General features: G+C 50.4%; 3 protein-coding genes across 3 annotated transcripts; 2 read left to right on the top strand and 1 right to left on the bottom strand.

The window, feature by feature from the left end:
• Nucleotides 1-908: 908 nt before the first annotated feature.
• EMWEY_00016840 (1,4-alpha-glucan branching enzyme, putative) lies at nucleotides 909-6,302 on the top strand (the record flags this gene model as incomplete). The annotated part of the gene is made up of 12 exons (XM_013479795.1): nucleotides 909-1,547; nucleotides 1,803-1,995; nucleotides 2,353-2,693; nucleotides 3,013-3,164; nucleotides 3,358-3,448; nucleotides 3,642-3,858; nucleotides 4,098-4,391; nucleotides 4,587-4,719; nucleotides 4,841-5,041; nucleotides 5,240-5,482; nucleotides 5,728-5,853; nucleotides 6,110-6,302. 12 exons carry the CDS (start codon nucleotides 909-911, stop codon nucleotides 6,300-6,302), a joined length of 2,823 nt encoding a protein of 940 aa, XP_013335249.1.
• A 2,174-nt stretch (nucleotides 6,303-8,476) lies between these two features.
• On the bottom strand, nucleotides 8,477-16,086 carry EMWEY_00016830 (3', 5'-cyclic nucleotide phosphodiesterase domain-containing protein, putative; the record flags this gene model as incomplete). Its single annotated transcript, XM_013479794.1, has 18 exons — nucleotides 8,477-8,645; nucleotides 8,832-8,899; nucleotides 9,118-9,263; nucleotides 9,450-9,763; nucleotides 9,920-10,049; nucleotides 10,295-10,373; nucleotides 10,536-10,728; nucleotides 10,916-11,165; nucleotides 11,534-11,678; nucleotides 12,015-12,207; nucleotides 12,483-12,719; nucleotides 12,923-13,060; nucleotides 13,317-13,450; nucleotides 13,655-13,984; nucleotides 14,184-14,682; nucleotides 14,839-14,924; nucleotides 15,095-15,516; nucleotides 15,780-16,086. The coding sequence occupies 18 exons, from the start codon at nucleotides 16,084-16,086 to the stop codon at nucleotides 8,477-8,479; spliced, it is 3,840 nt and encodes a 1,279-aa protein (XP_013335248.1).
• A 3,025-nt stretch (nucleotides 16,087-19,111) lies between these two features.
• On the top strand, nucleotides 19,112-20,641 carry EMWEY_00016820 (hypothetical protein, conserved; the record flags this gene model as incomplete). The annotated part of the gene is made up of 5 exons (XM_013479793.1): nucleotides 19,112-19,357; nucleotides 19,664-19,778; nucleotides 19,915-19,994; nucleotides 20,211-20,289; nucleotides 20,436-20,641. 5 exons carry the CDS (start codon nucleotides 19,112-19,114, stop codon nucleotides 20,639-20,641), a joined length of 726 nt encoding a protein of 241 aa, XP_013335247.1.
• Between the last annotated feature and the right edge of the window lie 3,533 nt (nucleotides 20,642-24,174).

Below are 24,174 nucleotides of genomic sequence, written 5' to 3'. Positions count from 1 at the left end.
GCCACCCAGCAGTAGTAGCGACGCCGTCACAAGCTAAGACCCCCGGTTTACAGAACTACTGCAGTGAAATCGTCTTTTAGGCCACCACCACCTGTTTGCACACAACGCTCCTTTTGTAAAATGTACTAAACGTGGTGGGGAAACCTGGAAAGGCGGATATTGCGCAGGAATGCAACGGGAACAGAGAAAGGGATAGAGTGAGATTGACGGGCATGACTCCGCCTTCATCGTCTGTGCATGGACCGGAGGACTGAAGCGCCTCACACACTACGACACACACAGTATAGGCAAACGGGTTAAATGGCCTTTTATATTCAATTTTCTACTTGGCGAATGGAGGAAAAGCCAAACAATGACTGAGGCGGGTTGTCACATCACGGAGCAGGAAGTTCCTGATGTCGCGCGATAGGAAGCTGGCCACCATGCATCAGGTGAAGGCCAGTGTTCTTCTTCAGACTTGCTGCCCTTTTACTTTCTAGTTCGTTTACGCAACAGTTAAATATCTTTATGCTTCGTATTCCGGCCCCCATTCCATCGCTTTTCACTGCCAAAGGCGGATTGACGACCCCCGTGGGTCATCCGCCGCTCAGTGGCTGCTCGTGTCTTCGGGGCGCCTGGTAGTGAACCTTGAAGTGTTTGAGGAGCAATTAGGCTACGTAGTAATTTATATAGGGAGTGAAAATATATAAGTGGTATCCGTGGGTTAGCCCCGCCCTCGTTGGCAGGAAGAGTTTCTTCCGCCGGCTTTGTAGGACTGGACTCCTGCTCTTTTGCATTTTCGTGTTGATTTCGTTTTCGTTAGTGAGGAGTTGGGCAACACATACATCTGGAGCAACTAAAGGAGTACCACGCTTCCTCCCTTACCATCGCAGCCATCCCCTGGCACGTCCCCAGCGCTCGCGTCGGAGATGGCAGACAGTGCGCACACTCAGGCACACGATATAGGGGTTAGGAACAACCCTAAGGAAGATAGCGCATGCCACACAAAGTCTTTGACCCCATTATCCTCATTTCAGCACCCTTCACAGGACCCAGAAGGGACGGAGACTCGGGACTCGACGACGATGGAAGCGCTGCCTGGTCGTTTGGTTGACGCAGTCCGTCTCTCCGACCCTGCAGCCACGCCAGATTCAGCAGGAAAGGTGTATAAATCATGTTCAACAGTGCAGGAAGGCGAAGCTGCAGGGGACCTCCGCGCGAATGGCACATCTCATGGACAGCAAACCAAACATGATGGCACCGGCGGAGTTGCCTCCTCCAAGAGAACAACGGCATGTCCGACCGGCTATGTGCCCACGCCTGGCCCAAAAGAGCAACCCAATACGAATATGAATGACGTGGCGAAGGTGGACCATGTGGAGAAGGCACAGCGTCACGACCAGACTCACTTTATGGCCGTTCCAATTGACACCATGCCGCCAAATGCAGACATCCCGGAATATGACATGCATTTGCTGAACCTTGCGAGGCACGCGGACCCGTTCAGGATGCTAGGGTGCCATCTTGTGGAGTCTCAAGACACAGACAACAGGATGGTGGTTGTCCGTGTATGGCTCAAGAACGTGAACCATGTTGAGCTCAGGCCAAGAGCAGGAGTCTCAGACTGGCGACTTCCACCTCCTTTAGAATCTGTTCAGCTTGAGAGAAAAGGGGAGTTTCTCTTTCACAAGGCAAGCACGAAAAAAACCCAACACTAAAGTCCTAATGTCTTCTTTGCGGTGCTGCGCGTGCGCTTGCTAGAGTCAGTGTTGTCATTCTCACTGTGGCGCATATATCTCCGTTTGCTTCGAGTGTTCGCACAGGCCTTTGAGATATACACAACTCACCCTTCAGCCTCGTCTAGAGGTCCGGCAGTGAAGAGTTCCGACGCCTACGTACCCCTGGATTACGAGCTTTTGGTGCGGGGAGAGGGCGAAGAGTTCCCACGTGTGGTGTATGACACCTACTCGTTCGGCATGACCGTCCCCCAGTACAATTTGGAATTGTTCCAGTCCGGTGAGGTTGTGCAGTTCGTTTTGAGTTGTTCTCAATATGGTGGCTTATTGGCATTTCTTCTGCAATCGATCCTTGCTATTGCTGCGGCCGTTGCTCCTTCCACTGCTGTTCTGTTTTGCAAGGAGGAAGGGCATGTTTTGACTAGAGTGGATTGGTAGAATCGGGCGCATGGGAGCACTGTTTGTGTTGGCTGGATATATTTTTCTCTCTCACTGTATATTCTCCTTCCTAGCTTCATTTCCTTCTCAGGCATGCGCTGCTTTTTTTTCCTTTCGGGTGCTCTTCTTGTTTGGGCCATTTGTGTGCCTGTAATTCACAATCTCATTTTTTCCTTGTGCGTTCTGCACCTGTAATCAGGTTCCTGCTGGCATGTGGACAACCTTATGGGCTCGCACATCATAACAGTTGACGGTGTTGCTGGCGTTCGTTTTGCTGTCTGGGCACCGAACTGCATTTGCGTCTCCGTGGTAGGGGACTGGAACGGATGGGACGGTCGCGCCCACCCCATGCGCAAGCGGGTAGAGTTTGGCTGTTGGGACTTGTTTATTCCAGGAATAGGCCCAGGGGAAAAGTACGGTTACAGGATACACGCGAAAAACGGGACGGACTTCATTAAGATAGACCCCTATGCTCAAGAATTTGAAGTGCCTCCTAAGACCGCCAGCATCATCAGCGGCTGCGACGACGCCTTCAAAAACGTACCTCTACCTCGCCTTGACAGACATTTGCTTACCTTACCTCTTGTGGCTGCTTCGAAATTGTGCCGTTAAAGTTTTGGCCCCTAGCTGTTAACCCATATTAGTACTAGTGGTTTAAACGGGTTCGGTCAACCATGAGACAAGTACTTATGAACGTGTTTCAGTTTTATAATGCGATGGTTTCGATTCCGTGGGGAGTCGGGGTGTGGGCTGGGGGGCTGCGGTCCTGTCGGGACGATGTGAAGCACTAGCTTGCTGATTTTAAGCTTCGGCGTTTATACTGCCGGGTTTGGAGCTTGCCCGATGCCGCTGCGATCAGGCTGAGGCGCGCTATCAATGGCATGACCAGGAGTGGATGGAAAAACGCAAGAAGCTTGGAGAAACAGACCAACTCCATAGAGAGCCGATGGCCATCTACGAAGTGCATCTTCCGAGCTGGATGCGCGGGCAAGATGGGCGTTATCTAAGTATGTCATAGGCGACTCCTTGAGGCATCTGTGGGTATGCGGGTTGGCTGCTTATTAGTGGTCACAGGGTTGTAGAGTGCTTCTTCCACGGAGAGAGTCCTACCCCTTGGCAGAGAGACATCTGTTACCTCGGCGGATCGAGACCTGTGAATACTTGACTCTTTTGCGTGCGTAGGCTACCGAGAATTGGCTGATAGGCTGGTTCCCCACCTGAAGAACATGAATTTTACACATGTGGAGTTCCTTCCCCTAGCGCACCACCCTTTCGAAGGTTCCTGGGGATACCAAGTATGCCCTTTGCCGCTACTAAGGTTGCATGAGCTGTTTGCGCGACTTTGCCCCGGAGTTTACCTGGTTTTGCATCTGCAGTTCGCCGGAACTTAGACACATTCTAAACTATGCATTAACCATTGCACTATTTCACTCTTCCTGTCCTGTCAAACCGTGCACTTCAGTTTTTCTACTTGGAGTGTTTGAGCAGGTAACGGGTCTTTATGCGCCTTACAGCCGATTGGGGACCCCAGACGACTTCAAGTATTTGGTCGACACCTTGCATCAGGCAAACATTGGAGTATTCATTGATTTCGTGCCTGCACACTTTTGTAAGGACTCATGGGGCCTTGTGTACTATGACGGGGAGCCGTGCTACGAGTACGCAGACCCAAGAGAGGGGGAGCACAAACTTTGGGGGACAGCAGGTGAGCAGCACGGCGGGTGACCCACGGAAAACTGTCCTCTGAGGCACCTCAGGTGCAGGTTCTGAGTTGAACGTGGAGTTTCTGCATAGTTACAACCCCCCCGATGTAGTGTTTCTACTTGAAGTCGGTTTCGTTGTATTCGGCGGGGAGAGGTGACAATTGCGGTTGTGGTTTGTTACCTGTGGTGAGCATGCGGCCCGCTACGGTTGTCTTGCCTCGTTTCTCCGATTGTTGTTCAGTGTTTAATTACCGCCGCAACGAGGTTCGGTCGTTCTTATTGGGAGCGGCATATCACTGGCTGAGGCGCTACCACATTGATGGCTTGCGCATTGACGCGGTGTCCTCCATGCTGTACAAAAATCACCAGAAAGAGGATGGGGATTGGCTTCCAAATGAGCACGGGGGCGACGCAAACTTGCAAGCCATATCCCTGCTTCAAGAACTAAATTGGGTCGTACATAAAGAGTTTCCAGGGGTATTTACGATGGCGGAAGAGAGTACCAGCTGGAGAGGAGTTACAGACAAAGCAAACGGTGAGATCTCATCGCACCCATATCCTACATGGGGAAAGCTATAGCATTATCGGGGACTCTCCCTAAACAGGGGACGCTTCATAGGGCTTCTTTGGCAGCTCTCACCAACAGCCTTTTAAGTTTACACTTTAATGCGCATTGCTGTGCCATAAATCCAGTTTTGGTGTTATGCTCGATATCGTCGTTGTCTCGCAGGTCTCGGGTTCGACGCAAAGTGGGATTTGGGGTGGATGAACGACACGCTATCCTATTTGTGCTGCCCTGTGGAGAATCGACGGAAATGCCACAACAAACTCACATTCAGAGGTCTCTACATGGCGCACGAGAGGTATTCAACACTTCTAAAACATCCTATCATGTTGCTATGAATTAGAAGTAGAAGTAGCCTCTCACCCACAGATGATACCCTTCCCGCGAATTGCTGGTTTTTATCTCCTGTGGTCCTGTAGGTGGATTCTACCACTGTCACACGATGAAGTAGTGAGTGGAAAGGGGAGCCTGCTAGACAAGTGCGGATACTTGGGAACTCCTTTTGAGGATCGCATACGTACTTTGAAGACTCTCTACGGCTTTCAGATAGGAATGCCAGGTAGACCCCTCATCTTCATGGGGGGGGAGATTGGACAAGGGAGAGAGTGGAAGGACAACAGGTACGCTCTCCTGTTCGTCGCCGCTGTCCCTTTCGCCGTGAAAAACTTTGGAACATACGTCTGTGTGAGGTAGCCTGTCATGCCTTCGACCTGTGCATCCCCCTGAGTGCAGGCATCGTGAACTCCTGTTGGTGCTTTTGGTGATGTGCTGCACTTAGTTTTCCCCATGGTTGCATACTTTTTGCGATCGAATGTCAGGTCTGTCGACTGGCACGAAGGAGAGGAGGAGCTCCGTAAGAAACTTTGCATCTGGGTGTCAGACCTTCTGGGTCTCTACAGAACTCAGCTGGCATTGCATGCAGGAGATGATGAGACCTGGAACTTTAAGTGGACGGACTGCGACAACAATAATGATTGCATCGTAGCATTTCTCCGCTCGTACGAATTCTGGTTCAATGATATTCTGGTTGTTTGCAATTTTTCTCCCCAAGCGTACTACAGGTTAGTCGGCCTGTTGCAGAGAACTCCTTCGATTCACACGGTGTTTACAGATAATCAACTTGCTATGCATGAGTCTGCTTGTGTGTTCTACCCATACCTCATACATAAAGTATGTCTTGTTTATGATAGAGGCCTGTATTGTACAGGTACGTTGTGCACCCTGCACACCAAAGGTGACATGAATGCTGGCTGGCATGAGGGACGACAGAGCGAGACGTGGGAATTTCCTTGTGCTCGTTTTTCAGGTACCCCGTGGGAGTTCCTCACGGAGGAGAGTGGCAGCTGATGCTGAATTCCGATGATTGGAAATACGCGGGGGGAATGTGTGGCATGGGGAATGGTTCATATATCCACACAACTCAGGGAGGCAGGTGAGTTTATTGTAAAACTCCATGACTGTTTTTTAGGCTGGACATGCACAGCAGCACGCACCTACACGTGTCAAAACATGCATCTCGTGTGACGAATGAGCCTGATTTTACAAGTTGTGCATGCTGCGGGACTTCAAGGTTTGCTTCTAGTGGCGTTTGTCACGAAGGGCCCTGGCATATCGTAAGGTGCCTGCGAGACCAACTCGTTGCACCTCATGGCGGGTGTTACCTTTCATTATCGTGTTTCTGTTTTCAGATTGGGTTGGCCGTATTGCTTGTGGTTAGATGTCCCTGCAAACGGATGCTTGTATTTAAAAGCCCCTCAGCCGTCTGCTGAGGAGAAACAGAGGATAATTCACGAGGCACGACTGGCTAGAGAGTCGAGGGAAGAACGGGGAGAAGCAGAAGCCAACCACGGCACAACCAACAAGCCAGAGGTCTCGAGCTGACGGAAAAGCATGCATCGTAAGCATGCTTTGCCCACCACATACTTTAGTCTCTTTCCTAGGGCCGTCGTGAGTCACGTCCTGCAGGCAGAGTCCGACGCCTCCAAAGCCTCAGTCAGTGTGATTGGCAATACGATTGCGCAAAGGTCATGCATCGTCGCTAGAGGATCACTGCGGGGTGCTAACTGTATAGGTGATGTCGCATGGTTAGGTTGTACCAATCAGGAGTTCCGAATAAGTATTACCTTTATGTTGTTGCTTCCGGAAAACCACCGTTTTTCTTTTACATTCGTGGAAATAGCAGATCACGAGAGTCCAAGCGCACTGCAGTCGTGCAGTATGTACACGGCTTCAAACGGTGCCTTCGCAGTGTCTTTGTGCTCGTTCATGAGTATTAGTGGCACATGCAAGCTGCATGAACTTGCGTCCAGAAATATGCACTCCATGCTCAGCGGCTTCTTCCGTCCCAGCAAATGACCTTTTGCTCAACAAAGAGTGGTGCTCCTCTTTAGCTCTACAATTCTGGTGTCCGTGACATGTTTAATAGCCCATGCCACTTGACATGGCAGCATACGAAAGTAGCTAGTTTGAATGTTTTCGACAGTTGCCACCTGGTATTCAGGCTCAGCTCCGTGCACAGGCGGGCCTGAGTTCGTTTGGACAGATAAACTCCGCATCATTTTTTGTAAACAATTTAATTCCTGATGAGGAGGCGTACAGACGCGTTCACTCACCAGCCCCACATCAGTAGGAAAGGAACAAGGGAGTAAGACCTACAGATCCCCTGAGTTTTTCTGCGCTATGCGGCCAGCTGGGATGACCTACGTTTCAGAGAGGACTGTCTACTAGGTAGGCCCATCAACCCATTAGAATGTCCCAGCATCAGCTGTCCCGAAGTCTGATTGCTAGTTTTGCAGCTGCCAGCTAGGGGCCATGCGCTTCGTTAGCCAGTTGAGACGTAGTCGCCCATGAATTATGTACCTGTTTTAGTAGCAGAAAACATTCTACTTGGGTATTCGTAATCTGGAAACAAGGGCATCTGCCGGGTCGGCATTCTAAGCCAGGGCCAAAAACTCCCAAGGCTCAGTACCCGCTGACATCCCCGGAACCCTAGATGAAATTGAAGGCAGCACCAACGGTACATCCCGTGTTTCGAGGCTACTTCACTTGCAATGTGATGCTAGAACTGGCTGCGTGCTGACCTGACGGTTGATTCCCCCGTCCACCACGCTCTGTGCACCCTTCCCATTGCCATCTAGAGCGTTTGTACGGCGAACTACCAACTGTTCTCAAAGTACCGCATTATCCTTCTCGTTCGCTTTACTAGCCTAACGAGCCCAACCAAGAAGCACTGCATCTGTACACGAAGACGGCAGATAATGATGCTGATGCGCCTACTGTTTCATGTAGGCCTCGCCTTGCGTAACTATGGGACAGCCTAGTTCTTCTTCAAAGCCCACAACACGCGATGCCAAGTGCGCATTTTTTTCTCACCTCCAGTGGTGAGAAGGCCAGCGTTCAAATGCAGTATTTCGGGAGGACAGTCTAGCCTTATCTGCCCATGGGTGCAAACAACGGCGGAGATTTGGAGTATGCCTGCCTGTTCGTGTGTCGCAGTTCGGCGCCCACATGTAAATACAGCTGTACAGAACGAACTGCTTCTAGGAAGAATCCCTGCATAAACTCCAGAATCTCTTGTACATCTGAAAAAATTGTATATCCTCAAGAAGTCCCGCAAAAAATACTCTTGCTAATACCTTGAAACAAATTCTGCAGTTGAGACAGACCATGCTCTGCGGTCCGGGAGCTCATGTATCCAAACTTTGTGGCCTCCAGTCATCAGGCTTGTCGCTGCATGCACAATTTTAAAACAGCAATTGCAACGTAGTAACTCAATGTAGGGGTGGGAAAATCTCAAACGCCAGAAAGAAAATGCTTTACCTGCGTAGGCGACCAAAACATTTGGGGCCATTCATGCCTATAAAGTTCAAATTTCTTAAACGGAAAGTGAAATTCCGTGGGAGTTCAAGAGTAGAAACGCTTTCTCCTAACCTGCACATCGTCAGCACGCGATACGCCTGAGGGCGTACTACATTCCAACAAACGAAATGGAAAACTACACCTAACAACAATATGAACGCTGTATCGCTTTAGTCAGCAATGTGCAACCTTTATTCTCACGCGTCCCGGCGCTCGGCCTCGCGCAGGATATCCATTGCAGACTGCCAGTCCTCCAAATTTTTTTCTCCTTGAACAACTAACTCTTCCGCACCAGGAACCAAGTCTGCCAGAGCTCGGAACTGGTCCAGGACAACAAAAGACAAGAAGCCTATTTGGGACTGCGTCCTGTAGGCAAACGGCGTGCCCACATGGAACAAGAACGTTTTAAATAACCACACATATATAACTATCCAAATACAAGCACACACCTGCAGCTCCAAAGAGAAACTTTGTACCTACTATTCACTGAATGCACGCACGCGACTGAGACTGCCAAGACATGCACAACTTCTCAGTTGAGCGCCGCTTCACCTGAGCAGCTCCGTACGAGCGTCCATGAAGACCGTCACTGGGAGCCCTTTGTGCCTCTCCATCTCCACCTACCAATCAACACGCGTAAAATTGACAGTGGAACCGGCCTAAATCCTGATAACGGTTGCTCACCTAGAGAAGAACTGAAAACCACTGTAGCTCTAAGCCTAGCATTATAAATGGTTACATTGCAGACAGCAGATTTTGGCTCTAAATCCAGCGGCGCACAGTGCTACTTCCGAGGACGGAGAATTGCCGCCCATTAAACGGAAAACATCTTACTGACCTGGGCATTGAACTCCTGAATAATAAGAGAGGCCCACTGCACATTTCGGCGTTCAGGAAGCAAAGGGTTGCTAATGTCTGCACAGTGGATCAGACATGTGACCAGTAATGTGCGATCTTCATCACTACTCAAGAAGTCTCCTGTACCTGAGAGCACGCAAAAACAAAGCACCACTTCAAATCCAAGCAATACCCATTCGCAAGGTACTTTCGAAAACTCTACTCATGTGTAACATTCATGTCCTCTGCAGTGAGGGAAGTAAGCTTGAATGCCCTTTGAAGTGCAACTGCAGCGAGCAACCTGCAGAACAGACCACAAATACATGCACGCACTTCTTTTCATTTGACCTCTCTTTCTCATTGCCTCATGATGCTGTCTAAATAGCTCCATGTCAGTGGCCAAAATGCAGGTTATAAGAACTCTGCGGATTTCTGCAAAGGATGGATAAAACGCGTGGTCATCTTCATCATCTGCGCAGTCGTGTTCCTCTTCATTCTGCTGGCGCACAGCTCCAAAAGCTGACGAGACTAGAAAGGGCTGCTCCACATCCGCCACTGCAGAGCCGCTCGACAAGGCAGACGAACGTGGGCAGGGCGACTTTTTCGTGCTTTTCGCCTTGTGAGAAAACAACCCAAGCTTCATCATGCTGCAGACAAATTTCAAGTGCAATTCAGCACCCCGCAACGGCAGCAGGATATGATACTGTTGGGGATGGTGGAGGAGTGCGTTGAGTTGAAATGGGTGCCAATGAAACCAAAACAGGGTGAAGAAAGCATCGGACAATGAAGAGGCAGTTTCTCACGCGCTGGTAGCGAAAGCAGCATGGTGGTTTTCTAGAACCGCCTTATCATTGTAGATAATCGCAAGAGGGTGCTGCTGCTCGATGAGGCTGTTGTTGTTTACTCCTGGATGGTCAACATCATGCGCCAAGGCTGAAACAACAGAAGGAAACGCCAAGGTAGCATGCTCGTCACCACAGGTAAAGAGATGCCCCTACAAGAAGTGCAGCAGGCGCATAGCAGCTAATCCATGCAAATGCGTACCATGCATCTCCACCTGGAGGCTCTACTAGGCGAAAACGCCTACATACCATTTAGAATAAGCTACAGCAGAAAATGCATACACGCCAAAAGTGCTCGAGTAGCCACACAGCGTTCCTACGAATACGAGCACTCACCCGCCAGCATTAGACCCAGCTGCTCCGTGAGCGTCAATGCATCTCTGCAAGAGTACCGCGTCAAAAAAAGCCAGCACATCTGCGGCGGCCAACAGGAGATCAACAGGCTCATCAGCCAATCATTCTATGACGGGAAGATACTAAATGAAAATGTTGTGTGATAACACAGTTCCTTGCCACTTGCCGCATGCAAAGAAAAACTCAAAATTTTGCTGTGTAATCTGTGAGAATTGCCTCATACCTGTGCTACGTGCATTGCGTGATAGAAGTTGTGGTAAGGGTTATCGGTGTGGTATGCATCGCGTATGAGAGCAAAAAATGCTTGTAGTGCAGCCTTTTCACTCTTCACCATCACGCCCAGCTCTTCTAAAGCCAGAAGGAAGAACAGTTGTAGTTCGTCCGCCGTCCTCCGCCAAATGTCCAGGTCCAACCGTCTATATGCTTCCAATGAGAGCTACACGGAAGAGAATAACTACACAGAAGGCAATAACTACATACATTTCACTTCTAAGAAGGTATAAGCCACGAGGTAACCACGAGGTAAACACTATCTTCTCATTTGGCAAAACAAATCTACGCAGCAAGCATGAATCAATACGCCCCCAAGACTGAGGTGCCAACCTAGAGTCAGCGAATACCTGTTTGCGGATATCATCAAACGGCCGCGTGCACCTTTGGAGGGTCGCAGAAAAAACCAGAGATGGAAGGGAGGCTCTTCGCTTGTGCCGAAATGCCAGCAATTCATCCGATGTGCTGTCCTCCACATGCTGCGGAGTAGACTTCAACTCCTCTCCTCCCGTGGAAGAGTGACGCAGACCAGAGTAGAGGACAAGCGGGGCGCTGCTGGAATGGACTAGCCGCACGCCCTGCTCTGCGCGGCAGCAATATCACTCACATCTCTACGTCAAAAACCTCAACCTAGCCCCCACCTCTTCTTATGTCCCACCTTTCGCAAACTACTTCAATTGAGGTATGCATGCTATAAAACCTGCATTAGGCGACTTTGTCTGCATCTCAATCTAGTTCATGAAGTACCAGGGTACTTGTTTGAGAAGCGGTCGTCCGTTGCAACACCCTCCGCAGCTGCAGCCGAGGGGAGACTGGCGCATGAGCCTCGTCCCGCAAAGAGAAGATTATCGTCTCTACTTGAACTCCGCTCTCCACTGAGTGAGCCAGCCTTGCCGTGAGCAGTACGGGCTCTCGAATCATGCAGACGTGGCGTTATACTCAACGCCCTACCCGCTGAATGACGTGAAGAAGTGCTGCGCAAACCCTGTGTCGCTCCAGCATCTGTCCAGGAGTATGAAATGGGCTTGGTCACCGCCACCGAAGCACAACGACGAAGGCTTAACAGCATCATGCGTTTGTCACGAAGGACAAAGTTCTGTAGGAACGAAGGCAAAACAGCCCCAATAAACAGAACCCAAAACCTCAATGCGGTACCTCCAACACCCTTTAACCCACAGAAGAGCAATAAAAACAGGGACAGCAATTATTCCCTCACTAGGATCAAGCGCCCCATTTTTCAATGAATATGAGCACGGTGCACTGCGAGCAACACTTCCTACATTTCCAGAGCTTGCCAAGCTACGTATTACCAACACAGCTGACAATTGAGACGAGGACCCTGTAGCAGAAGTAGGAGACTCCAGTAGCTGGCTCGATTGTCTACAGCTACAGCGCAACCAGTTCCAAGTGTCTGTTTGAGCTACTGTCTCACTTCAATTTGTTCCATGACTGCGCAGAGAGGCCTTGTGTTCCGGTGTCCCTGTCTTTGCCCCCCCATGACGTAGGAGACCATTGTTTCCATGGGCTGAAGAAGACTCATGCCGGCCATGCAGACATTTGTTAATTGGCCGCCGAGCCAATGCTGCATCTCGCACTGGATAGCGCGCATTAATGTTTCGTGAATCCTGCAGTTCAGGAAAGACACCCCTCCTGTAGTTGTGTTCACCCGTACTGGCTGGCCACTGGAATAGACTATGCGTCGGCCTGTGTAGGGCTAGCACCCCGTAAGCAGAAGTGACAAGCCCGTGTCAAGTGTAGAAGAATGCCCCTATCTAGGATATGACTAAAGTGAAACTATAATGATAAAACGGAGCCTTTGCTTGCTACTTGCCCGATAAAGTGCCGAGAACAGTCAACATCGAGAGACAAAGGTGGCCTTGAAAGAAACTCCCCATATGACAGTTCGTTCACATTCCTTCTGGCGCAGTTCTCACAAGGAGCTGTCGCAGCGCTCCACGCATCTACTGCCAGAGACAACGGCTCGAGGCGACGAACGTGACCATCACAAGCACATTTTCTCTCTGCGTCTTCTGCTACTTCTTTCATGCGCTCGCATGTGCACTGCAGCCGGTTAAGCAGCACCACCACAGCTTTCACGTGACCTTGGGTATTTAGCAAGGGGACCAGCATGGCGTGCCTGCAAGCCACAACGTCCAGAGCACTCGCATCTTGAAGCAATCCAAATTTAAGTAATTCCTAATGGCTTATTGCCGTCATTGAATCGGGGTGCACATGCTCCCAACTGGGGCCATTCATGCACGCCTTTGTAGAGGAACGATGTGAATCTACCCAGGCATTTTAGAAAGGCTGATGTGTGTCTGCGTGCACTATCAAACGTACTTGCTTTCGAAGCGTGCACGCGAGTCGTACTCTGCATTGAATCCCTCTGGAAGGAAGTTAAAAATAACTGTCCTGCCTCGCTGGCGAGCTGCCTCTCCCAAGAGCCGGTGGTCTCCGCATAGACTGAGGCCCGTTGCTCTGAAAAAGGGGTAAGGTCCCACATACATAAGAAATTCCGGGTTTATGCAAATCATCTGAAGAAACTGTGAATTAGCATGCGTGCCATGCAGCCCCTATTGGGGCCAACCTGGTCCACAGGCACTGTATGGGCCTCGTGTTCAGGCATGTCTTGCTGTCAGCTGAGTGGTTATTCTCATCGAATGTAGATGGATCGAGACTACAACAGCGACAGGGAACGCGATGGATGACACAGGGCACTGGTTCTCCTTCTCACCTCTTGTGGCCCCCAAGACAAATAAAGTTCCTGTTCTGAGTATCTGCAATGAAAAAGGCTGCCGCCTCCGCTCCAACAGCGGCGTGGACTAGTGCCAGAAGGCGCTGCATCATCCTGATGGGTATGGATGTTTCCTGCGGGGACATCGCACTCAAAGCCTCCGACCAAGTGCAATCCGTGCAGTGCTCGATGGAAATTCTCAACATGGGACATGCGAATCAACCGATGTACACAAGTTTCAAAGCATATCAAGTTTGCATATAACCCAGACCAGCAGTCGTGAATCTGCATGAAGCATTAACCCGACCTACCGAAATGCACCTGGGTGCAACACTGACCTGAAATACAGTACGATGAAGCTCCAGCTGGAGAACACGCTTAAACCTGTCTCTGCGAAGCCATTGTTGTTGGAGAAGAAGTGCCATAGGAGGAGCGCACACGTTAGCAATTGCCTCCAGCAGAGCGTGCGCATCAACCCTCTTGGCATTGAGACAAAAGACGACTCCTAAGGTCGCGTCCGACTGCAGAGAGTGCAACATGGACGCACCACCAGTACTGTCATCGCGGACATCATTATCCACGGACGGTCGCTCACAGGGAAAGTCAGCTGCGGCTGAACTCGAAGGCGTTACAAAAAGGCCCATTTCTGGCTGAGCTGTCAGCAGCGGCTGCACAAAGCACAACGTCCACAATTCACGTTTCCTTACTATCACAGTTCCATTAAGTCTGTTTAAAAAAACCAGCACTTGCTGATGAAGCCCTTCGAAAGAGTTATCTTTCAGACACAAAAGCGTAAATAAAGGGGGCAACAAGCCCCGAACAACGACCCACAGAGCTGCCCCTGTTCCAGGTATCCATAATGCGTACAGTCTCAGTGCCCAAGTTTCTACGGGAGGACAGGATTGCCGAGTGCGTTTCCGTTGAAGCGCGTGAACCTCGGCCACTGGATGCACTTTCCGGGCACCGGAAAGTCGTTCCCTCGTCCATCGCGGCAGTAGGATGCTCCAGGGTGGCCGAAAACAACAGCGGAATGGAGTCATGCAAGCCATTTGATATTCGAGGAAGATACGGCAGGCGCGCCCGTGGGGCTAAACGGGGCAATGGAGATGCTTTTAAAGCATCTCCCGCACTAACAACAGACTCTACAGAAGCTAGCCGAGTCCCAAGCAGTGAGCCATCCGGCTGGGCAGTTGGATGCGGTACATTGCTAGGAACACCACTTGGAAACGAAGGGAGTCTCTTCGTCCCAGGACCCACGTAAGATACGCGGGCTTCTGCCATGGCTGTGCATGCACTCAGTGCTCCTTCGCCTTCCATTCGGCAACCAATCAGGAAACCTTGATCCGATGCACGGGGTAGTGAGTCTCTGCAGATGCAAAGCACTAAAATTCATGTTTAAAAGTACATGCCAGTTGAAGCCAAAACACGACAAGTTACAGCCATCGCGGAAGCAACGCTAAGGGAACTGTGAAGGTGGCATCCTCAAGCTAAATGCTCGTCCGGGAATTGTCATAGGCCTCACCGGAGTCCGCCAGGCTGGCCCGCCTTAGACAAATCTTTCGCTGGCGCAGGTGAGAGCCGCCCTGTAGCTGGCTCATAGCAATATGCCTGAAGAGAAGTTGTGTACAATCAGCATAATGGAGCTCCGTTTCAAGCCAACCGTGCCACGCAGCCATCGAGTCAGCACACAATCCATTTAGGAATCATGTGAGCGTCCTCTAAACCACACAGAACGGGGGAAAGAGCTTGGTACTAAATGAAACGGGCAATCTACTCACCTTTGAACCTCCTTTCAGATCGTTCACGAGATATCCCACTAAGCCATCAGATGTCAGCACAATCAGCTCTGACGGCGGAAGTGACGGTACCTCTGAGACAACCCCACTAGATGGCTTCCCTATCGGATGATCACGTGTACTGCTTTCTCCTTCAGGCTGACCCAATCTCACGTCTAAAGGGACAGCTGTATTCTCCCCTGAATGACACTTCTGGAAAGATTTGCTGCCCCAACGGTTCTGCGATGGCGCTTCTGAACCAGTTTCACCCTCAGCTGGGGGTTGCGCAGGGAGGGGCGAACAGGAGTTACTGGCTCTGGCGTCTTCAGCAAACAAAGCAGAGAGAAAGGCCATCGATTCTGGGCTCATATTTTCCAGAGAGAGCTCTCCACAAGGTGGGGGTCCACTGCACGGACAACTCGTCGCTGCGCAGCATCACCAGAAATCACATGGAGGATGCCAAGGTCTGAAACCATTCTTTTACACACAAAAATCACTACACATCGTCGTTCCTCTAAGCATGATGTCTTGGCGTTCCTGAAACCGATGTACACTCTCGTATCGTGTTGCGGGTTCGGGTGGGGTTCTCACGCCAAGTGAAAAACGAGAATACACACTGCAGTCATGCATCGCATATGCAACTGCCTACCATACATTAGATGCAACAAGGGGTCAAACACAGGCTTACTGGCCTTTACTGTGAAGGCGCTTAAACAGCTTTGTAAAGCCCCCTTTGGGCTAATGGGCATCATCGTTCTATTTTTCTCCACTGCACTGCCTGGCTGGTAGGGAACATCTACGCATTCACCTTGATTATCGTGTCCCGTGGCGGCATGGCGGGCATCCTGTTGACCAGAAACGGCTGGGCGAGCCGCATATGCCCCTAGGAGCTGTTCAGTCTCAACGTCTCTCACGAAGCAAAAGGCCATTGACCCATCTACAGCGGTGCAAAGATTTGCTGCCAGTGCTGATGCAAAAGCCGTCACACTGCTCATGTGCACTGGGCAAGCTGCGCACACACCACCGCAAGGCTCATGACTCTAGTGAAGCACTACTCACCATGAAGAAACCTTTCGTGCCACAAGGCAAGTTACGACGTGCCTTCGATCCGTGAGCGGATCTCGCTAGCCTCATTCCACAGTGACTCCGAGTGCTGGGCACCGCGGAATTCACACGCGGATTCTCCCAGTCCAACTCTCATATCCTCTTCCATATGCATCTTCGGCCAGTGTGCTCCTCCTTGTCCCTCTGTACACTCCTCCTCCGTGTGACACACCGACATACAAGCACTTCTTTCTGCAAGCCCAATTCAGCACAGAACAAAGCCAGCAGCAGCGGTTCAGCCTCTTCAGCAGTCCCTGCAACTACAAATGCAACGTGATCGAAACAAACAAACTTGGATTGATGTGCTACGGAGCACACCTGTTCCTCTCTGTTTGTTGGGCCGTCTAGCAACTAGTACTTTAGGGTAGGAATGCAGCCACCATTAGTTATCTTGCTCCAGTTCCACCACTGCTTGTTCGTCTAGGCCTCTACAACTGGCCTGGGTCCCACAAGACAATATGCAAAATGTAAGGAATTGCGGTGGTGGGGAGCCCCCTACGGTGGTCTCACCGCCAACCAACGCCACCAACGGCTGAGACTTGCCCCCCTTAAGGAATCAATGGGAGCCTGTCTGGTGGCAGACAGCAATTGATTAGGCCCCTTCACCAGTCAGAGGGTGATAGCCTTGCAACCTGTCGTGGTCCGATGGTCTACAGTGGCAAGTAGTGCCCCCGAGGTGGATCGAGGACGCGATACAATTCGATCGGAAACGTGAGACTGTTGGGTGTCTGTCTGCTACGAATGGTTCTATTGAAGAAGAGAAAGAGAAATGAGGAAGCCGCCCGCATGTTAATGCTTAGCGACGGTCGACAGACTCAACAAGAAGGGCTCGACCGCCGAGACAGAACCAGACGCTTAGGCTCTTGAAGCCCAGCTTCCAGTATACTAAACGTCTCTACCCACAACAACGTTAGCTGCCAAGCATATCCAAAGTAGAAATGTGATGAGAAGACGCAGAAAACACATTCATGAACTCAGCAGATCTGGGTCTAGCTACCGGGGCCCCGGAAGCTGCTTCTGTGCAGAGGAGCTCGTACTAGTTAAATATTGCGGCTTTAGGATTTCTTCTTGTTTTACCTTTTTGCTTTAAAGATTAAACTCGCGCAACTACACACTGAAGACCCTCCCATAATCTCTGGGGTCTATCGTACAACCTCTTGTGACTCGCGCCACGGATCGCAGGACGGCATAACAGTTTTTGCACGTGGCCTCGCGATGATGCATTGTACAGGATAATTTGCTATATTTGCATGTCTAGGACATGGCAATTGCGTCGGGTCCAAAGCATCTACCCTGTTCCCCCACAGTCTGCGCCGTCTCTGTTCACGATCTCCATCCCTCCGTCATGCCCTTCGGCGATTTTTAGCCGTAAGACTATAGGCTGTAGCCTTTCCTTTCGTTATTATTATAACTGCCTGTAAGAAAATGTACGGGGGAGCTGCTGAAGGCGGTGTGTAGGCTGATGTTGGTCCTGGGCGTTGCCCTGTCGTCCTCCAATCTGCAGTCCCGTCCTTATCCCAAGTCCCATGTGGCCGACTCGCAGTCATTCGTCCAGAAATCCGGCTCATAATGAGGCCTATCATGCTCTCTTTCGGGGCCGTTGGCACTGGGGGGATGCCTGTCGGTCTTTTCTTACATCCGGCAATCAAGGCCGCGGAGTTAGTCAGCATATGTTGCACAATGCCGAGGCCGTGTATGACCCCTTTTTATCATCGTTTCTTCTTTCTCGGAAGGGGCACGTCACAGCAGTGGCCCCGGCGTCTTAGCCCGCAGGGCGTTGGCCTGTCCTGGTGTAGAGGTGCAGAGAGCAGCTCATGTGAAACTGCATATAGAGCGGCGACACTGCCAGTGAGGAAACTACACAATTCTCTTGATATGAGAAGATCTTGCTCGCGCTTCCTGTCTACTACCGCCAAAACGTCATTTCGGATATGGCTGGCAAGACTTCCGGAGAGACCTGCACTGTGGCGCAGTTTGGTGGGCTGGGGTGACTGGGAAGCAAAAGGACAATTGCTTGAGGTGCTGGTTCCCAGCCAGTCAGGGACAGTTAGCTCTTGGGCTGTTGGGGGCTTTGACGTGCTGGCTGTTTCAGAGGGTAGACTGTTTGGGGCGCCCTTAAGCGTTCCTCGCACTGAGAGGAGTGTTTTCCCCAGCCCTTTATCTGAGATAGAGCCAGCACCGGTGGAAGCCTCGGGTGTATCAGTAAGTGACTTTATTCGGCATTGCAAGCGAAGTGAGGACCTCGAAATCCCTCCTGCGTTGGCTGCACGTCCTACCACGAATGCAGAGACGGACATGCACCCTAGATTCGTCAAGGTGGCTGCGGGAAAACAGCACTTTGCTGCGTTGACTTCGCATGGCATTTTGTACACATGGGGAAACGGGGGTTCGTGGGGAGCTGGTAGCCCGTTGGGGCACGGAGACAGCAAGAACCGGTGCCGGCCAACTCTTGTAGACCAGGTGAGCTACTTTCACATGATTTTACTTGCGCCTTGCTCTTCGCTACATATTTTAATGTAGAACTCAACCTGAAGAACAGGAGGCGCTGCACTAGCGGATCCTATTTCCTTCCGTCTCTTCTCTCACTCAGTTTGTAAAAGCCGGAGAGTTCGTCGTGGACGTGGCGTGTGGGACTGCCAGCACTTGTGTAGTTACAAGTAGGTGTTGTCTTATTTTGCCTGGGAGGATCTTGGAATTCCCGTTGGTCTGCCTACGTCAAGTTCCTACTCATTCTAGGTGATCTCCTAGGCAGGTCTCTGGAGCCCTAGCTTTCTTATCAAAAAGAAGCTAATTGTCTACTTATGTCTATGTATGCCTTTGTATTTCCTTGTAAGCTGCCTCTATCGGTTTGGTTGCTTAGGATCCGGAAGAGTTTTTAGCTCTGGCGCTGCAGACTTTGGGGTTAATGGCTCGGGGATGCTTGTAAGTAGCAAAGTATTCAAGGAACTGGAATTTTTTCAAGGCATACTTTCCCCGGTTCTTCTTGAGGCAAAACGCCGGGTTGTGGAGGAGCATTTGCAGCACCTTGAAAAGCTTAGGAAGAGCATTGAAGAGAAGGGGACTAAGAAGTTTCACACGTTTGCGAGACCTTTCGAGACCTATCAGGACACCCCAGAGGAAATGCACTACAAAAGTGCTCCAGCAGGCTCCCCTTGCTTGTCCGTGAGAGCTGGCGTGAGATTCCCCAAGGTTATGTGTGGGACGTACCACTGTGGCTTGTTAACGCCTGATGGCGCTCTCTGGGTGTGGGGACGAAACGACTGCCTTCAACTGGGCAGGGAGAAATCGGTATGTCACTACAGGCGATTTCTGCTGGTCATAGTAATAGACGTGCAGCGATATCTAGCTACCCCGTCGCCGAATGTTGTTTGCTAGTTGAACTCACTTTGACCCATTTGACGCTTTAGAATGTTTATCATTTGCACCTTGCCGTCCTCACTTCGTAGTTGGTGTTTGCATGTGTTGCAGGTGATGGCTTCAGGTGGGGAGTCAAACTATCCGCTACTGGTGGAGTTTTTCTCACGGGCAGACTTGCCACTGGAGAGTTGCGCTTTAGGTTCATCCCATTCGCTCGCTCTATCCAGTAGGTCCTCCTATATCCACTCCTCAATGGCGACTCCTTCCAGAAGTACAATATGCTGCAGTTGAAGCGGGTCATTCGGCGTGGTCTAGTGAAACTGTTTATAACAGTTGCTGCTGTTTACCATTCATGATTTTAGGAAATGGAGCAGTGTTCGAATGGGGAGGACCGAATGCGGAGCTGCCTCACGCAGTTGACATGCACTGGCAATACCCAGGGGTACGTTGAATATGCACTGGATTGCGCAAGGAGCGTATCTACATAATCATAGTTGTGTACAAGTTGTTGAGCACATCCATCCGTTAGGGACATAAAGTCTGCACCCGGTTTTTGTCCCACGCTGATAGCTTGATTCAGGCTAAGCGCGTGTATGGGGTTCATCACGCGCCTCGTGCATTCTCCTGCACCAGGCGGCTTGAGGTGTTTCCTCTGCAGAGCATTTTCAAGAGCCGTGCATGGAAAGTGGCTGCTGGTGGCTTTTCGAGATCAACTGGTTTTTCGGCTGTCCTCACAGGTGAGGTTAGGGAGAAGGCCTCTGTGATTAAGCCAGGAATATTGTCAGAGGAATTTGGGCATAGTGCAAGAATTGAGGACAACCATAAACTGCCAGGTATTTCACAGTGCTACGGAGAAGATGTGTGGATTTGCCTGTGCTGGCAGAAGAGGGGGAAGCTTTTTTATGGGGACCAGGGGCTTTAAAAATGCCGCTAGGTCTCAAGGCTACAGAGGGCCGAACACCTGAGCTACTATGCCTGCCGCTGCACACTAAGGAGTCATTGGGCCAGCAGGATAGCAGTAAGTGGCGAGTAGTGGACATTGTTGCCGGGCAACAAGGCTGTCTATTGGTCACTACGGACTCCGCATAACAGTCGCTCTGTCATGATAATTAAGACACCTCGTATAGGAAGTCTGCAGCATTCTTGTACACCCTGATAACCAGTGCTCTTTGTTTTACCGTTGAATCATTAGAGCTAACTCTTAACTGTGGAAAAACAACTGAAACCTTGTCGCAAGGGCAACCACATTGAATAATGGGGAATACCTTTCTTCTCCACCAGCTTTGAACCATAGTCAAGACGCATCTTCTCCGGGAAGCTAGAGAAGAAGCACCAAAAACGTGCAGAGGAGCGCCAATCTGATCATGCAGCAACAACATAATTCAAGGCCACTCTACCAGGGCTGGGAGAAACACATTCAGCCATATTGCTTGTCTGTGGAAGTGTTAAATATCCTTCACTCAATTCGTAGACAGTTACCGAGCTGAACCGCCGCGGAGAAGAACAAGGGGGGACTGGCAAGTCCTAGGATGGACAAGGGCTACCGAGAGCTTAGAACTACAGCATACGCTATATCTAGACGTGCACGCAAAAGGGGATCTTCTGCGTGTACAGTGGCCTGGTCCTTCCTTCCACCATGCCACCGGTACCCAGTTCGTTGGAGAGGTTGTCGGCTCAACTATCTTTAAGGGAGAGTGATTTCGGGCCCGAGCGATGGGACGTTATTTACCCCCAAGGAAGACACATTTGGAGAGCATTTAGAGCTCCTCAGTAATATACGTGGCCATTCTTTGCCTACTCCCTCGGTGGCAGCATTAGGAACGGCAGGAGACGAGCTGGGTTATAAGCAGCACGAGCACATGGCAGACATCGTTTGCTTTGCGCGCCCTTAGGTGCTTTTATTCGTAGTTAGCGACTTCAGAGAGACTTAATTATCTAATAAGCCTTCAGGAGACGCTAATGGTTACACCTCTCCACAGCAGCACACCTTCACCTTCATCCACACCCATGCCACTGGTGAGGACCGCCTGGAAGAGTATACGGCTCGATGCAGCAGTTGTAAAAAATGACGATATAGCAGCTATAGCGTAGTTGCTCCACATTTGTATGGCGTTGTAGCCGGTCGCCGCCCGGAAGTTAGAAATTACTCGGCACAACCACTCGCAACCCAACTGTAGTCTGAGTTGGAGTACATTCAGTTTTCCACTGCAGTGACTAGTAGTCCAGAGAAATTAACAACCAGCTGGCTATTTTTCAACTCCACAGTCCAGGGTAAGTGATCAAAGCTGACATATATATATACAGTCTTCTGTTTATTAGTGGAGCGGGTCACCGGCGGCGTCACAATTGCAGGAGTAGCCACTAGGTCACTTGCGAGAGTTGCTACTGGAGGATATCCTTTTAGGTCGCGCTTCCATCCTTCTATTTGTATCATTTTACGGATGTTTAGGGAAAGATTTATGGTACCTTGTAGCCACAGGGATGGATGCTTTCACGACTATAGACGCCGACGGTCTGCAGAAAACGCAGGCCCAATCCAAAGGTATACGTTTTGTGGCATCTGACATTGGGAGCTTAGTTGAATTTCTGGCTGCCCGAATCTTGGAGGTACACTGGAGCTATTGCCTGTTCTCCTCTGGTACTGCACTGACGAACGATTCCTCATTGCGTCAGCAGCCCCCAGAACCACTTGAACTGAGCAAGGTCGCAGAAGAGTTTAAGCAAGCTCAACGCCCTTGGAGAATTCTAGTGGGCATTGGAGGTATTCCAGGAAGTGGAAAGTCTACCGTGGCAACCAGACTTCAAGCTGCGCTGAATGCAGTGTCCCTTGATCAATTTTGTCCGTGCCTATTGCCGGTCCAAGTAGAGAAAAGCCTACAGACAAACCTTATGCAATTAAATCAGCCAAATGTGGCAGGACCTCCCATACCAGTGGCTCTTGTTGGAATGGATGGCTTTCATCTCACACGTGCAGAACTGGACAAGTATGTACACCCGACACTATTCGCGTGCTGCCTCCACCTGCAAGAAAATGACAATATCCGCCGTCGCTGCATAGCAACTTCAATTGCATTTTCCTTCTTTGCCTAGGTTACCTGCTCCAGAGGAGGCTCATCGACGTCGTGGCGCACCGTGGACTTTTAATCTAAGCGCTTTCCGGTGAGCCGTTGTCGTCTTGGCCCGACGACGTGGTGTTTAATAAGTTGTCTTCCCTTCAGATGTGTATGCCCAGGTAGACTGACTGTAATCCGTTTTCATCTCTAGAGTCATTTTTTGTGTGCAAACAAGCACAAGGCGAAATGCGAGGCACCAGTTTCCTTCCTCATTGTGGATGGTAAAGGGAAGCGCTCCGCACGCTGAAGATGGAAGCTAAGCCTGTAATACTTCCCACATTTAACCATGCTGCTAAAGTGAGCCGTAGCCTTCATCGCAACGAAAACCCCTGAACAGGAGCACTTAAAATAACGCCCTAGCAATTGTACGTGTTACTAGCCTTGCCATATGCCATGTGGCCATCAAACCACAGTATGTTGGATGGTTTTGCTCCTAACGGCTTCCTTGCCATATCTGTCAACTGACACTATACCTGACCACTGTCCCTCTAAATCCGGCGTTTTGTTACTCCACCTATATATTCCCCTTGAAACGTTCACTCATTTACTGGTTACTGAATTCAGGACCCTGATAGCCGTGGATGCTTGGTTGCGGCGTCGACGCGAGTCGTCCTCGTGGAAGGGTTGTATGTACTTTCCATTGGAGAGGGCTGGTTGCATACCGGAACTTTCGACATAACAGTCTTCATTAATACTCCCAAGTGTGCAAATCCAAGGATGTTTAGTAGTTTCCCGCTAATCCCTGTTGCTGGTATAGGGCGAAACAACAGGACCTAACACGATGCAGCTTAATATACGCTCCCTCAGGCTGGAATCGCCTCCCCGCTGTTTCTCTAACTATAAAAAACTATGGGCACAAACCTACAACGCGCACATTCTTTATTAGCTTGCGTCTTCTGTCTGGCGTGGCTGCTGCAGAACTATAGCTAGGGACCGTGTTATCGAACGTCACGTTGCAAGTGGAATATCAGAAAGTCGAGAAGAAGCCAAGAAGAGGTACGGCCCACATAAGTTGTGCCTAAAACGCCTGGACCATTTATTTCCACTACCCCACAGCCAAACCGTTGCGCGCGCCCGTGTTACCCATAGAGCCACCAGGAGCCATTTATGCGCAAGGTCTCAAAACTTGGGGGGGAACCTCAAAACAGTGTCAGCCAAAAACGTACCTCTGTGACCTATTTTGCGAGCAGGTGGGATGACAACGACTCCAAAAACGCAGATTATATTCTGAGTCAGCTTCACTCCGCGCAGCCGGATGTAATCATTCACGGCGACGCATAGGACTGCTACCCTAGAGCTAAACTCTCGAAGGACGAAACTTCCGCTGACCTTCCCCCATAAGATATGCCTTCATCTTCAAAAATGGGCTCTTCTGGCCGTTCAACGATGAACAATCCGTCAGTTTCTAGGCCAATGCCAGCATCAATCCGCGATGGAGATGCCGGCTAGCTTTGACAAGCAAAATCAACGACCTTGTCACTGCTTGGGCTCCTTCCAGGGATGCAGCTC

The sequence above is a fragment of the Eimeria maxima genome, genomic scaffold (assembly GCF_000499605.1).
Source record: "Eimeria maxima Weybridge genomic scaffold, Emw_scaff138, whole genome shotgun sequence".
NCBI lineage: Eukaryota > Apicomplexa > Conoidasida > Eucoccidiorida > Eimeriidae > Eimeria > Eimeria maxima.
This window is presented reverse-complemented; position numbering and strand designations above follow the sequence as displayed.